General features: G+C 68.8%; 3 protein-coding genes across 3 annotated transcripts; 2 read left to right on the forward strand and 1 right to left on the reverse strand.

The window, feature by feature from the left end:
* Positions 1-156: 156 nt before the first annotated feature.
* C25H1orf232 (chromosome 25 C1orf232 homolog) lies at positions 157-1,854 on the reverse strand. The gene is made up of 4 exons (XM_075173301.1): positions 1,511-1,854; positions 991-1,077; positions 804-901; positions 157-547 (listed from the first exon to the last, which is right to left on the reverse strand). Exons 1-4 carry the CDS (start codon positions 1,595-1,597, stop codon positions 289-291), a joined length of 531 nt encoding a protein of 176 aa, XP_075029402.1. The 5' UTR covers positions 1,598-1,854; the 3' UTR covers positions 157-288.
* Positions 1,855-2,031: 177 nt separating this feature from the next.
* ZNF593 (zinc finger protein 593) lies at positions 2,032-3,487 on the forward strand. Its single transcript, XM_075173481.1, has 3 exons — positions 2,032-2,285; positions 2,806-2,868; positions 3,022-3,487. The coding sequence occupies exons 1-3, from the start codon at positions 2,089-2,091 to the stop codon at positions 3,161-3,163; spliced, it is 402 nt and encodes a 133-aa protein (XP_075029582.1). The 5' UTR covers positions 2,032-2,088; the 3' UTR covers positions 3,164-3,487.
* A 2,921-nt stretch (positions 3,488-6,408) lies between these two features.
* Positions 6,409-14,059, forward strand: CNKSR1 (connector enhancer of kinase suppressor of Ras 1). The gene is made up of 21 exons (XM_075173906.1): positions 6,409-6,460; positions 6,854-7,011; positions 7,691-7,881; positions 7,958-8,042; positions 8,272-8,313; positions 8,401-8,700; positions 8,786-8,845; positions 9,265-9,333; positions 9,828-9,947; positions 10,112-10,197; positions 10,702-10,817; positions 10,903-11,093; positions 11,365-11,395; positions 11,512-11,684; positions 11,767-11,840; positions 12,273-12,344; positions 12,431-12,504; positions 12,765-12,829; positions 12,906-13,020; positions 13,231-13,412; positions 13,517-14,059. The coding sequence occupies exons 1-21, from the start codon at positions 6,409-6,411 to the stop codon at positions 13,715-13,717; spliced, it is 2,457 nt and encodes an 818-aa protein (XP_075030007.1). The 3' UTR covers positions 13,718-14,059.
* The last annotated feature ends 956 nt before the right edge of the window (positions 14,060-15,015 follow it).

Consider the following 15,015-nt stretch of genomic DNA (forward strand, 5'->3'; position numbering starts at 1 on the left):
AGCCCAGGACGGCGGGGGATGCTTTGGGGCTGGGGGTGGCAGCTCCCCATCCCCATCCCCACTGCGGGGGCCGTGCTGCTCCAGGGGCAACAGGGCTGCCAGGGGCGGAGGGGGGCGAGGGCGAAGAAAGCACCAGGCAGGGCTCGGGAAAAAGGGGCACCTCGGGGTCTTTAGTGCAGACACATCACCGAACCCCACCGCAGAGCCACCCGGCGCGGGCAGGGGGCTGCCTGCCAGCGGTGGGGGGGCCGCCTGCGCTGCTGGGGAGTCCGGCCGGCACTTCCTCCTCTAGTTGCCCTTGGGGGCATTTTTATTCCGGATTTGGGCCAGTTTGCCGGTCAGGAAGCCCCAGCGGAAGGCCCCTTCCTCCGGCTCCCGCAGGTCACTGCCATCGTCGCCCGGTGGCTCCCCAGGGCTCTCGCCCGGCTCCGGGGGGGGCACCTCCTTGTCCAGCCCCGACGCCTGCTGCCACTTGGTAGCAAAGAGATCCCAAAAGCCGGGCGCCTTCTCGGAGGGGGGTGGCTCCGGCGGTGAGGCGGCCAGCGGGCTGGGGAGAGAGTGGGGACAGGGACATCGGTGTGGGGACCCTTCTCACTGAGTCCGCAGTGGCCAGGACTGGGACCCCCAAACCCCCCCATGTCTCCCTTCCGTGCCAGCTCTCTTCCTGCCGCTCCCCAGCCCAGTCCCATGGGTATAGGCAGGGGAGGGGGATGCAGGTGATGGGTTGGGGGGATGCGGGGGTTCAGCAGCTCCCAAGGGCCAGATCCAGGCTCTGGGGTCCCCCCCAGTGAGCAGCAACTTACTGGTCTGCGCAGGGCTCCGGGCTGAGCAGCTGGTGCTCGTCCTCGCGGGTGAAGAGGGACGACAGCGTCCGCCAGCCCCGGGCACCCACCCCCTGCACCTGCAGGGGAGGCAGCACCGGGCTCACCGGGGACCTCCAGGTCCCAGTGGCCTCCCCCGGCCCCCCACTTCCCCCAGACCCCTCCTCACCTTCCTCGCCAGCTGGGACACGGGGCTGGGTCCCTCCTCCATCAGTGGGGGGGGCTCGGCCGTCTCCATCAGGTCGGGGGGGTCTCCCTGCAACGAAGCCCCCAGGTGAGGGCAGGGGTGCAGGCAGGGGGCAGGCAGGGAGGTTGGCCACCCCACTTTGGGGGACACAGGCGTACCGGCACCCCCCATACTACCTCCTCCTGCAGTGCCCCATCCGCCTGTGCCCCCCCCAGGGTCTGCAGCACTTTGGCCTTGTAGAGCCGCCAGAAGCCCTGGGTCATGGTGAGGGGCTCAGCGGGGCCGGGAGCCGGCGGGAGCCACAGGGAGCGGGAGGGGTGCGGGGCCAGGCCCCCCCCGCACCGCCCCGGCGATCCGATGGCTTCATTAAAGTTTCAGGGGCCACTTCCAATGCACAAAGGGGAACCTGAGCCCGGCCTGAGCGGGGGCAGCGTGAGGGCGACTGCTCCGACCATCCCCAAATCTCCCCCCCTGTCCCAGCCCCCCAGTGCCCCTCACTCACAGGGGACCCCCAGGGCTGGGGCCACCCCAAGCCCGCAGTGCGGAGCAGGCGCTGGGGCTCGGTGCTCCCCCTGCCGTGGGTCTCCATCTATAATTGATCACCCAGGAGGAAGGAAACGTGATCGGTGCCGGGGCACGGTACGCTGAGCCCTCCCCAGCTCATCACAGCAGTGACCGGAGCAGCACGGGCCCCGGTCACCACCTGCCCCGAGGCCAGGCCCTGTGCCCCACTGCGGGGACAGCCTGGGGACGGCTGCCACCGGGTGCTGGGGTCCCTTGGGGACGTGGCTGTCCCCCGAGGGCATTCACCGGCCCGGGGAGGCGCGGCGCTGGGCACCGCCGTAGGGCAAGGGCTATGGGGGCTGAGCTGGGGGGCGTGGCCTGCCGCTAGATGGGCGTGGCCTGTTGTTCAATGGGCGTGGACTCCCGCCTCGTGGGCGTGGCCCGCAGTCAGCGTAGGGTACTTCGCCTCATGGGCGGAGTCTGCCGTCTCGTGGGCGGGGTGTTACCGGCGCGGGGCGGGGTCTGCAACCGTCTGCGCCTGCGCACTGCGGAGCGCGGTGCCGGCGTGCGTCAGCCATGTCGCCGCGCAATGGCCGTCGCACCGGCGCCCACCGGGCGCACTCGCTGGCCCGGCAGTGGAAGACGAAGAGGCGCCGCCGCGACCTGGACGAGATCCACGGGGACCTGCAGCCTGAGAACGCCGCTCGGCTGCTGCGGCAGGAGCTCGACCCCGACCTGCCGGGCTGCGCCCAGTTCTACTGCCTGCACTGCGCGTGCGTGGGCCGGGGGGGGGGCGCCTGACAGGCCCGGGGTGGGGGTCCCCGCACCACGGGTGGGGGGTCCCGGGGGGCCCTCGTCGCGGGGGAGCTGGGGAGGGAGGGCTCTAAGCCTTGGGGGGGCTTGCCCTGGTCCTGGGGAGTCCCTGGTCCCTGGGAGGGGGTTGTCCTGGTGCCGGGGGGGGTCCCTGGCCTCTGGAAGTGGGTTCCCTGGTCCCGGGGGGTCCCTGGGAGGGGGTTGTCCTGATCCCGGCTGGTCCCTGGCCCCTGGGAGGGGGTTGTCCTGGTCCTGGGGGGGGTTCCTGGCTCCTGGGGGGGGCTGGTCCCTGCAAGGGGGGCTCTAACCCCTTGGGGGGGATCTTGTCCTGGTCTCAGAGGGACCCTGGCCCTTGGCGGGAGCTTGTTCTGGTCTCAAGGGGGACCCTGGCTCGTGGGGGGCTGGCCCCAGGGGTGTGGGGGGACCCTGGCCCTGCTCCCATCTCAGGGACCCCTGACCCCCGGCCTCTTATCCCCCCAGGCGCTACTTTGTGGACCTGACCAGCATGAAGGAGCACTTCAGGTCCAAGGTGCACAAGAAGAGGTAAGGGGGGCCTGAGCGGGGCCCTGAGCCTGCCCTGGAGCTCAGGGCCCAACTTTTTTGGGGTGAGGCGGGTGGCAGGGTCAGCTCAGGGCCAGTCTTGTTTTGGGGAGCTGGGGTGGCAGGCTTCAGCCCTCCTCTCTGCCTTCCCCGCAGGCTGAAGCAGCTGCGGGAGGCACCGTACACGCAGGAGGAGGCAGAGCGTGCCGCAGGGATGGGCTCCTACATCCCCCCAAAGAAGGTGGAAGTGCAGACCCAGCCGCTCGAGGAAGTCATCGAGATGGAGGCGTCCAGCTGAGCGCGGACTGAGGGGCCGGGCGGCTCCGTAAGGGCATCTTTGTCCTCAGCTTTGTGAGAAAAACACCCCAATGCAGCCCGCCAGCAAACCAACGCACCGCTCCTCCCGGCAGCCCTCCTCGCCGGAGCACTAACAAGGAGAAGAAGCCAGCGAGACCCCGGGTGCCCTCACTGTGTGTCCCCCTTTTTGGGAAAGGGGCAAGCTGCTTGATCCCTAAGCGCTGGCATGACTGTACACTCGTCTCTTTGCTTTTAGAGCGGTTTTACGCCTCTCTCCTTGGGTCAGAGGTTGACCCCCCCCATTAAAATATGTCAACGAACAGGCCGGGAGCTCTCTGTGCGTGTGACCCAGGCCCTGGCTGGAGGGTGGCAGCCGCTCCTCGGGCTGGAGGGCAACCTCTCGGTGTTGTGCTCTTTCCGATCACGCAAAGGGAAATACTGCCAGCGTCTGTGCCAGCCCGCAGGAACAGTCTCGTCCCGGTGCTCCTGCCCGGGCAGAGTGGTAAAGCTTCCTCTGCTTTGCCCTCCTGGCAGGGGGTTCCCAGCCTACTGGTAGCAGATACGGGGCTGCTTTTTGGGGGGAATATGTGCTTGAGTGAGCTCTTCATCAAGCACTGGGGTCTGTAGTGAGCAGCTCGTTGTGGTGCTGGCCCTGCCTGTTTGGACCTTGAGAGGGGAGGGGTGATGTCCCCCTGGCAGGGACGGTTTTAGGCTCCTGTCCCCTAAAACCCAACACCTGCAAGTGATTTCATCTTCCTCGAGGGCTGGGGCTACGTGTGCGGCGTGATCCAGCCTCCCCCTTTCATGTCCACCAGCCTGCTGCTCCCGTGATCCCGCCAGCGATCCTGCCGCCGCCTGCCTGGCTCTCGGGGGCACTGTGTGACAATGCCACCGCCCGCTGCTGCGAATTCCTGCAGAGTGGGTCTTCCCGATGCAGCCCTGGCAGCAAAACCCTCAGACTCGAGGTTTGTCCCTCCTGCCGAGCCGGGGACGGGCGCTGGACCGGAGCAGCAGAAAGGCAGCGCAGCAACGCAGCTGTGCTCGGCAGGAAGGGGTTTATTTCCATGCACCCTGCCCGGATTTGTCCCCCGCTGGCCCCGGGGAGGTGGAGGTGACTAAATCTAGCTGTTAGCGTCTCACTAGGGGCAGCTCCGCGCTGCAGCTCTGCGCAGGTTTGGTGGGTGCGAGGGGACCGGGGAGGTTGCAGACCCCATCCCAGCGGGATGCGCCTGCCCGGGGGACGCGTCGCTGACCCCGCGGCCCCATCTGCCCCCTCCACCCGCTGTTGCGGGGGCCGGTCTGGTCCCAGCCCTCCCCGCCGCGTTACCTAACGGCACTCGGTGCTGACCTCCTTTCCACGGGGCCGGGCTGGCTGCGGCCACGGTCCCCGCGGGGACGGGGGGGCCTGCGTGGCTGCCAGCGGGGTGCAAGGGGCCCCTCGGGCCTCTCTGCTTGGGGGGGGGCAGATGGAGATGGACGTGGCACCCGGCTCCACCATCCGTCTGTCTGTCTGTTCGGCCTCTGGTCTTCTTGTGGCTGGATCCTGGTGTCTCGCAGCGGCTCGGTCAGGGGCTCACCCGGCAGCTCTGGAGCCGGGAGGTGGCTTCTCCGTTCTCCATCCCGGTCGCTGAACCGGCTCCCAAAAGCGGGGACAGAGAGGGGGACAGAGGCGCGTGTCCCCCGGCCCTGGGGCATCGCACCGCCCGGGCGTGGAGGGAAGGGGTGGACGTGGCGCAGATCAGCTGGAAAGGATCCGTATCCGGCAGCTCCGCTCACGGGGGGGCCAGCGGGCGGATGGGGACCCCGGCACCCCCCTGGGGACTGGCCTGGGGACTCACGGCTCCGGGGGGGCCTTGGTGGGGCCGGCCATCCTCCGGGCGCTGTAGAAGGAGAGGCAGAGCCCGGCAGCCGCCAGCAGCAGGGCCAGGGGGGTCAGCAGCCGCCCCCCCGGCTCGGCCCCCCGCCCCGCCGCCAGCTGCATCTGCAGGGGGAGAGAGGAGAGGAGAGGAGAGGGGAGCGCTGCGAGACCCCCAGCCCCCGAGGACAGGGACAGGGGACCTGAGGTCATGCCCTGAATGTCCCCATCGCACCCAGCTGGGATGTAAAGGTGATGGGGGCAGCTTTGTGGCCCCCCCCCGGGGTGTCCAGGGGTGCTTTTAGGGTGCTCTATGAGGTGCTTGCGGGGCTCCGCCAGCAGCACCCTCGCTGCTAACCTGGAGCCAGGATACAGCCAGGCATGGCTCCCGCAGCTGGCAGGCCTGGTGGGCAGCACGGGCAGGGTTCCGGGGGTCCCCGTGAGCCCCCCCCCGCCCCCCCTTCTCACCCCTTACCTGGAGCAGACGGAAGTACCCCGGGGTTAAGCGTCTGGGGCGGATGATCATGGCGCAGCGGGGAGCAGCAGGATCAGGCCTCGCGGGTCAGCAGCAGCGGGGCTGGGACCCCCCTCCCCCCCCAACCCTGGGACCCCCGCCCTGACCACCGTCAGGGTGTCTGCGTCTTGTCGCCCGCCTGCCGGCCCCCTCGGAAAGGGCGGCACGCACCCGGCGAGCGCCGAGCAGCTGTCAGCCGCGATCAGCGCCCGCTGCTCCCCCAAGCGCACACGCCGGGGCGGGGGGAGACGGGCGCCAAGGCGCTGGCGGGGGGGGCCAGCGTCAGCCCAGGGCAGATTTGGGGGGGGGGGCAGGAGAGCTGGGCTCGGCTAGGGAGCGGCCCACAGACAGGCCTGCAAAGGGGCTGCCCCCTGCCTCAGTTTCCCCACCTGCAAAGGAAGGGGTGGGAATTGTGCCTTGCAGGGGGGTGACCCCCCCGAAATCCCTGGGAGGTGGGGAAGGGGCTCCCCCCAGGCTCTCCTGGGGGTCTGTGGGGCCAAAGCTCGTGTCCATCTGGCTCCTGGGGGACACCCACTAGTGTCATGAGTTCTGCTGGGACTCAGCCCTCGCTGCCTGCAGTGGTTGGGGGGGGGGGACACACCCCATCTCACAGCTGAGGGGAAACTGAGGCTGGGGGGGGGGGAGCTCCCTGGGTGGGTGCTGTTTCCCCGGGGTGGTTTCGGCAGCCGTGTGTCACCGTCCGGCCCGTGACTCACCGGGGCGCGACGTGGGGCCTCGCCCCGCGGGGTCGTGCTGGGCGGGCGGCCGCGGGTGCGGCGGGAGGCCGCGGTGAGCGGCACGCGGGTGCGCCAATGGGGCTGCCCGTCCCTGGCGCAGGTGAGCGGCCGCTCCCGCCACCGGTTCCGGCCTGGCCGCCATGGAGCCCGTGGGCGCCTGGGGCCCCGCGCGGGCGGCCGCCTGGCTCCGAGGTGAGGCCCACCCCATGGCCTGGCTGCCCCCCACCCAGTGGGGACCCCACTGTCGGCCCTGGGGTGGGGGTCTGGGGTGGCTTGTCCCCCTGTTTGGGGACATGCGGGTGGCCTGGGTGTGGCTGGGGGGGGTGGGAGCCCTTTTGTGTCCCCCGGCCTTTGTCCCTGGGGAGGGGGGGGTCGGTCCCTGGATCCAACCGGTGGTGGGGTGGGGGTCCGGCCATCCCTGCCGTCTGGGCTGAGACCGCACAAACTCGTTGCACAGAGAGGGCCCTCCTGGCAGCCAGGCGTCACCCCCCTGGGGTCACCCGGCCAGGGGCCAGCGGGGACACCGGTGGGGGGGTGCTGGGCCCCCCCGGTGTCCGGCTGGTACTAGGGCAGGGCTGTGGGCAGGGCTGGACGCGGCGGTGCAGGGGTACCCCTTCGAGGCCTGGGGGCTGGCGGGGCCCGACCTGCTGGGGCTGTCGGCGGGGGCCCTGGAGGCGCTGGGCGTGCGGCGCCTGGGGCACCAGGAGCTGCTGCTGGAGGCCGTGGAGCAGCTCCGGGCCCTGGTGAGTGCCAGCACCCGCGGGTGCTGCGGGACTGCCGTGGCGGAAGGGGGGATGTGGGGGCACCTTGGGGTGGGTGGATGGGGAAAATGGGGAAAGCCTTGGGTGGAGGGGGCGGGGGGCACCCCAGGCTGGGTGGAGGGGGGGGACACAGGGGTACCCTGCTTTGCGGGGAGGTGGGGGATATGGGGGCACCCCAGGCTGGGTGGAGGGGGGGATATGGGGGCACCCCAGGCTGGGTGGAGGGGGGGACATGAGGGCACCTCAGGCTGGGTGGAGGGGGGGGACACAGGGGTACCCTGCTTTGCGGGGAGGTGGCGGATATGGGGGAACCCCAGGCTGGGTGGAGGGGGGGACATGGGGGCACCCTGGGGTGGAGAGGGAGGATGTGGGGGCACCCTGGGCGGGGTGGAGGGGGGATGTGGGGGCACCCCAGGCTGGGTGGAGGGGGGACACAGGAGCACCCTGGGCGGGGTGGAAGGGGGACGCAGGAGCACCCTGGGCGGGGTGGAGGGGGGATGCAAGAGCACCCTGGGTGGGGTGGAGGGGGGATGTGGGGGCACCCTGGGCAGGGTGGATATGGGATTCAGGGGCACGCTGGGTTGGGTGAAGATGGGGACGTGGAGGCACCCCAGAGACCCCTGCTGCCCTCCCGTCCCCTGGCGTCCATGTCCCCCCCCAGGACGCGGGGCTGGCGAGCACCAGCCTGCGGACGCTGACGGAGAGGCTGCGGGAGCTGGCGCAGGGCACCCAGAGCCTGGTGCTGGGTGGGCTACCGGCGGGGGCTGCCCCCCGGCCACCCTCCCTCACCCTCCTGGCCCACGTCGTTGACCTGGTCAGGGCTGCCAAGGGGCTCTTCTCCTGGCTCAACAGGTCAGGGGTGGGCGAGGGCACCCGTGGGTGCTGGGTGTCCCCCGCGCCTGGGGCTGAGCTCTCTGCCCCCCCCCAGGTACCTCTTCTCCACCCTGAATGACTTTTCGGCCAGCCGGGACGTCGTCCTGCTCTGCGCCCAGCTGGCAGAGACGCTGCAGGCGGTGGGTGCCCAGGGTGGCCGCGCTGCCCCGAGGCCACGGTGATGGGCACGGTGTCGGGAGGAAGCCATCTGCTCTCCTGTCCCCCAAAGCTCTGCCTGTTGGAGGGGGGGAGAACTGGGGTGTGGGGGGATGTGATACAGGGGGGGCTCCCCACGGCGTCCCCCCAGCTGGGATGGAGAGGGGGCTGAGCCATCCCGTCCCGCTCAGCTCCACGTCTTGTTCCCCCCAGGACTGTCCCGTGGCTGAGAGGGACGGCCGGATCCTGCGGATTGTAAGTGCTGGGTGAGGAGGGGGTGGCAGGCGTGGGGGGCCCAGTGCTGCCAGGCCCCCCCCTCAGCCCCCCCGCTGTCACCCGCAGTGCCAGCACATCGTGGGCATCTGCGAGAGCATCGTGGGCTGCAGCCCCCCGGCGCTGCTGGACTGCAGGGCTGTGCTGCAGCGCGTGGGGCTGGCGCTGCCCCCCAGCCCGCAGGGCAGCCCCCCGATGTCCCCCGACACCCCGACGCTGCCTCCTGGCCTGTGGGGGAGCCCCCCAACATCCCCTGACACCCCAACGCTGCCCCCCAGCCTGTGGGGGAGCCCCCCGACGTCCCCTGACACCCTGATGCTGCCCTCTGACCCCCTGGGGAGGCCCCCAACACTCCTCACCGCCCCGTTGGTGAGTCCCCAGGGTCCCCCACTGCCCCAGGACCCCCCGGCACCCCCTGCACCCCGCTCACGCCTCCCTCCCGTCCCACCCCCAGGGCCTCGAGATCACCTCCACCAGCTCCTGCCTGCACTTTGTGTCTGCGACCACCTCGGAGGTGAGTGAGGGGCTGCCCCTCCCAGTCTGTCACCCCCACCCCGTGCCACCCTGTCCCTCAGTCACCCCCTTTTAGCGCCTGCCGTGGGGAATACCACCCATCCCAGCTGCTCCTGCGAGCCTCTTAGGGCCCTAATCTGCCCCCCCGCCCTGACCCAGAGCTTGGGGTGGCTGCCTGCAGCTGAGACCATGCAACTCGTCTCATGAATGAGCACAGCCTGGGCCATGGTGGGAGCCCCCCTCTGCACCCCGATCCCACCAGCCGCTCCGGCTGGTGCTGTGCAAGGTCAGGCTGTTGGTTAATGGTTAACCCCCCCCCAGTTCTCCCCAGCCGGGAGAGCTCCTGAGTGCGGATTAGCTTGGGGCGGGGGGTGAGCACCTGGGGCCGGGCACCCTGCTCCCACCCTGCCTCTGTCCCAGGCCCTGGCTGCCCACGGGGGCCGCATCCTGCCCGGAGACGAGATCGTGCAGGTCAATGAGCAGGTCGTGGTGAGTCGGGGAGGACGGGGGGGCTCGAGGGTGGTGCTGGTTTTGGCCGTGAAGTCGTGGACAGGGAGCTGCAGGGCTGGGAGGGCTTGGGGGAACACGGGGGCTGCAGGTGGGAGGATCTGGGGGGACACAGGACCTGGAGCTGGGAGATTTGGGGGGGATATGGGAGCTGTGATCTGCAGAATGCAGGAGCCGTGGCTGGGAAAGGTCTGGGGGACACAGGAGCCACTGCTGGGGGGGTTGGGGGATGCGGGAGCTGCTGCAGAGGAGGATTTGGGGGACGTGGGAGCTGTGGCTGGGGAAATGTGCAGGACACAGGAGCCATGGCCGGGGAGATCTGTGGGATGTGGGAGCTGTGGCCGGGGAGGATGTGGGGGACACTGGAGCTGCAGCCGGGGAGGGTTTTCAGGATGCGGGAGCCGTGGGGCTGGGAGGGTGCGGGGGGCCGGGGGGCAGCGTGAGGGGGGCCAGGGCTCACCAGGGTGTGCGTGCAGGTGGGTTGGACACGCGTCAACCTGGCAAAGAAGCTGCTGGAGAAGGCGAGCGGGGTGACGCTGGTGCTGAAGAAGATCCCTCTCGACCTGCCTGGCTCACCCCCCTCTCCCAGGCAGCAGGTGAGTCATCCCAGTACTCCCAGTACAGCCCCAGTGCTGCACCGGGCTGTGCTGGGAACCAGGCAGGGATGCTCAGAGCAGGGCATCTCCCATCACGCTGGTGGTCTCTAAAGCTCTGGGGGACCATGGTGGGATGCGGGCTGGCCCTGATGCTCCATCTGCAGCTCCCGGGAGCGTTTTCGGATGCTGTGGATCCCACCAGCACCAGGAGCGGCGAGTGCCCAGGCAGCCCCATGTCCCTGACCTCCAGGTAAGCCCCGTCCCCTGACACCCCCCGCCCAGCCAGCACGGAGGTGTTTGGGTGCACCCAAGACCCCTTCCCAACTCTTTCTGCGGGGAGAGGTGCCAGCAGCGTGGCAGCTGCCTGCAAGCAGCCCGGGAAGCTGCTAGTAGTCTTAAGGAACCAAAAAAAAAGTGGTTGTGTTTGTCATTCATTCACTTGGTAACGTTTTAATGGGGTTGAAACTATATTTAGACATGACCCTTCTCCTCTCCCGGAATGGAAACGCGTGCACAGAGCCGGCGGCAGCGCAGGCGAGCCGGGCAGGAGCCGCCGGGCTGGGCTCGGACCCTTGCCGGGGAGCGCGGAGGCCGGTGGAGCCGGTGCCGAGCCACCGCCACCACGTTGCCTCCAGCCCCACTCCTCCTCGGGCAGGGAGAACCGCGGGTGCCCCAAGCGAGTGCGGGGCCCAATAGCTGGGACCCCCGTGGAGGTCGAGGGGGTTTGCGGCTCAGGAATCCCTTGTTCCCCCAGCGCTGCTGCTGACTTGGACTCAGGGCCAGACTCGGCACTGGACCCCGTCACCGACGAAGAGGACGAGCAGGACTTGAGGCCGCCCGGGGTGGCCGTGGGGGAGCTGCCTGGCCACGGTAGGAGGGGAGCGGAGGGGGCATGTGGGGACGGAGCGGTTTCTCCCCCGGGATGGGAGGCTGCAGCCCCCCTCGCTGTTTGCAGGTGCTGCGGAGGAGGAGGAGACAGCGTGGGAGGGTGGCACCCCGCCAGCCACCCAGCTGAGCACCCCACCGGGCACCCCGTGCTCCCCGGGTGCCCTTGCTGCTGCTGGACCCTGCGCCGCGGAGCTCAGCCCCACGGCAGCCCCCGCCGCGGGGGCTGGGGGTGCAGAGCCCGGCCGGCTCCCCGGGGAGGTGAGAGCTGGTGGGAGAGGAGTGCTGAGCTTCGGGGGGGTCCCTGAGAGGGACATCAGTGGGGGGCATGCGGGACTTCATGTCCTGCCTGAGCTGGGAGGCAAAACACCCATCCCTGGGGTGGGTTCCCCTCTGAGCTTCCTGCTGCGGGGTGTGCGAGTTGGGGGTCCTTAAGGGGCTGCGGGTGCTGCTTGGGGGGGGCTCAGCTAACGCTGCGGTGCCCTCTCCCCCCTGCACGATCCCTAACTGCTCGTCTCTGTCTCCCCACCAGGGCAGCCCCCAGACGGGACGCAGACCAAAAGGTGAGCGGGACCCGGCTGGGGCTGGGGCAAACGGGGCTGGGGGCTCTCCTGGGCTCTCACCCCTGCTCCCCCTTCCCTGCTCTTGACCCCCCCCACCCCAACGCTGTGGCCAGCAGGAGTGGCGACCAGGCTGAGCCGCCGGCGGGTCTCGTGCCGGGACCTGGGCCGGGTGGACTGCGATGGCTGGCTCCTGAAGAAGAAGGACCACGTGGGCTTCATGGCCCAGAAGTGGAAGCGGTGCTGGTTTGTGCTGAAGGGCCACACGCTCTACTGGTACCACCACCCCAACGTGCGTGGGGATGCTGGGTGTCCTCGATCCCCACCTGGGGCAGCCGAGGCGGGCAGTGAACGTGGCTGTGTCTCCCTCGCAGGATGAGAAGGCTGCAGGTCTCATCAATGTGGCCACCTACGACCTGGAGAGCACAAGGGAGCAGAAAAAGAAATAGTGAGTGGGGTCTGTCTCACCGTGGAGCTCCCAGCTGGTGGTGGAGGGGAGGATGCTGTCCCAAGGGCGCGTGCTGATGAACCCTGCTGGGCATCATCTGCATGTCCCTGCGATGATGGTGGGGTCCCCATGGGGCTGGTGGGGTCCCCACGGGGCTGGTGGGATCCCCACGGGGCTGGTGGGGTCCCTGCAGTGCTGGCAGGACCTCCCATTTTGCAATATGGGAGCCCACGCTTTGAGCAAGATGTGCGTTGCGCTACTGGTGTTAACTGGGACAGGGCTGAGGACCGGAGCATCTCCGATGGCAGGGAAAAGCCCAAACCCCTGGGCTGGCTCAGGGCGGAGGGGCTGCGGCGCAGCGGGGGCTGGGCAGGGGCTCAGGGCTGGCTGCGGTGCTGGTAGCCCCAGCAGCAAAGGCTTGTCCTTCTCCAGCGTGTTCCAGCTCTCCCATCAGAGGTACAAGCCCTTCGTCTTTGCCGCAGAAACGCTGGCCGATTTGAGCATGTGAGTAACGCGACAGGCGGTGCCAGCCCCACCACACCGGGCTGGCCGGGACCCTCCGTCTGTCTGTCTGTCCTTTCTTTCCCCAGGTGGGTCAGTCACCTGATAACAGCCAAAACGAAGTACGCGCTGGCCCACCAGTCGGTCCCGGACAGGGAGGAAGGTAACGGGCCCTTCCCGGGGTGGGAGACGGGGTCGGTTCCCCTGCGGGAAATGGGGACCCCACGGGGAGCTGCGGGCTGGGGGTCCCGGTGGGGCAGCCATGCCCCGCGCTATGGCCCCTGTGTAGGACCCGCGGGGATTTGGGGGAAATGTGAGAAATGCTCCCTGAGAGGAGGGCTGGGGTGATGCTCAGCCCCGGGGAGGGCTGGGGGGGGCAGCGTGGGGCTTCCCACTCCCACCATCCTCTCCCGTGGCCTCCAGACTGCTACAGCGAGACAGAAGCCGAGGACCCCGATGAGGACTCCCCCAGGCACGGCTGCGACTCGGTGAGTGGCCCCGTGGGAGATCCTGGGGAGGGGATGGGAGAGCCTCGTCTCACCTCCTGCCCCGTCTCTTCCCCAGCCAAAGAAGAGGCTGCAAAACACCCCGGAGAAAGCCCAGCTCTTCCCGGCCGGCGGTGAGCCCAGCAGCGCAGCCAGCAGCCCCCAGGGCAGCCCCCGGCCCTGCTCGCCCATGGGTAGGTGCTGGGGGTGACATCTGTCACCCTGTCACCTCGTGTGCACACGTTAGGGCCATCCTTTTGAATGTGTGCGCAGGGGGGATCACTCGAGTTGGGACGTATTTGAGTGTCAGCCATGTAGTGTCTCGGGACAGGGTCGGGTGCAGGGGCAGCCCTGCCGGGATTTGGGGCTGCGCCCATCCTACGGTCCCCCCTCTCCTCGCCCAGACCCCGCCGGGGAGGATCTCGAGTGCCTGATGCGGTGCCTGAAGCAGGGGGGGGTGTCCTTCATCGGGCGGCAGCGGTTCCTGACGCAGGAGCAGTGCCGCAAGTCCTTCATCCGGCGCAACAAGAACCCCCGCATCAACGAGAAGGTGCACGCGGTGCGGGCCCTGCAGAGCACGCTCAAGGTGGGAGCCCACAGCCCCCTGACCCCCCCAAAGCCCCCTGCCCCCCCCCCAAAGCCCCCTACCCATGGGCAGCCACCCCAAAACATGCCCTTTCTCTCGGGCAGGCGAAGCTGGTGGAGCTGCAGGCTCTGGAGCAGCTGCTCAGCGACGCTGCGCTCACCTCGGAGAAGTTCACACGCTGGAAGGAAGAGCACCAGGAGCTGTACCAGGAGCTGCGGGAGTGGTGGGCACGGCAGGAGGGCCAGGACCCCGACGGTGGGCTCAGGGCCGAGCACAGCCCCCCTGAAGAGGCAGCCGAACCCTGACATCGCACCGGGACCTCTCTGGCACGAATCGTTGCCGATAAAAATCACGGTGCTGCGGGAGCGAAGCGGGCGCTCTGCCTGTGCTGGGGTGGGCGCACGGGGGGATTGATGACATTTTGGAAGACTCAGCCCCCAGTGTGGACTTGCCGCAGGAGAATTGGCTTCTGCTACATCCCCCCTCCCTGGGGCGGGACGTTGCAGTGACAACGTCTTGCTTTTTTCAAGGCCGTTTTGCCTCGGCTGCACGTTGGCAACAGGGGCCTTTTCCTGGAGGACCGTGCCCCCGCCACACACAGGGGGGCCAGGGTCTCTTCTGCTGTAAATAAAACCGTGTCGACAAGGGCTGATTGTGCCTTGGTTTTTCTTGGCAGCCAGCTCCTACCCGTGCCATGTGGCACCATCCTCAAGGGGTTGTGGCATCCCTCTGTGCCCTGCTGTCCTCTCCCCGGGGGCTGCGCCAGCCCAGCTCGGGGGCGATGGCACCCACCCGTGGGGTGGGGGGACAAGGACAGGCTCCAATGGCACTGCCAGGCCAGGGAGGGTGATGAAGTGGGGAAGGTGTCCCAGGGAGGGCTGGGGTGCTCTGGGGACTTTGTGCAGCTCACAAGGGGCAAGGGGAGAGCGCGGGGCAGGAGGGGGGAGATGTGGTTAGCCTGGAAATGGCCCCTCCCTGTGCCACCCGGCCCCTTACAGATGTGCTACGGCTCGGTGTGGGGACACTCTTTATTTAGTAGCAGCTGTAGAGGCTAAAACCTGCGTAAGGATTAAAGCACAATCAAGTAACAGGCAAGAACGCTTGCTTTCAAGTGAAAAATTAAGAGTGAAAAGGGGTAAAGGTGGGGAATGGACCCACCTCTTCCACCCAGTGACGGTCCAAGGGGAGTCCAGGGGTGCAGGATGGCCGTGGTGGCAGGCTGAGGAGCCGCTGTCACCCCACAGCGAGCGGCATCGTCCCGTGATGCTCGTGGCAGGAACCAGTCTGTCCCAGCGCCTCAATAATCCACCTCGTAAGGGGCAGCGGCTGGCCCCCCAACGAACCCCCTCTTCCTGCAGAAGCTGGTGGCCAGGCAGACGCCAGCCAGCACCTCTGCCCCTCCGCCGCTCCAGCCCAGGTAGAGACACGTCCCCAGGTGGAAGCGGTCTGCCGGGGCGGCCTGCGGGCTGGCCAAGTCCTGCAGCACCCTATGAGCCATGTAGGAAGCGGCACCCAGGTACATGGCACCCGCCAGCGTCAGCAGGAGCCCGGCAGTGGCCGCCACGTTGGGCCGTGGCGGGGGGGCCCACCACCGTGCCCCCAG

Source organism: Calonectris borealis, chromosome 25, assembly GCF_964195595.1.
Source record: "Calonectris borealis chromosome 25, bCalBor7.hap1.2, whole genome shotgun sequence".
Lineage (NCBI taxonomy): Eukaryota > Metazoa > Chordata > Aves > Procellariiformes > Procellariidae > Calonectris > Calonectris borealis.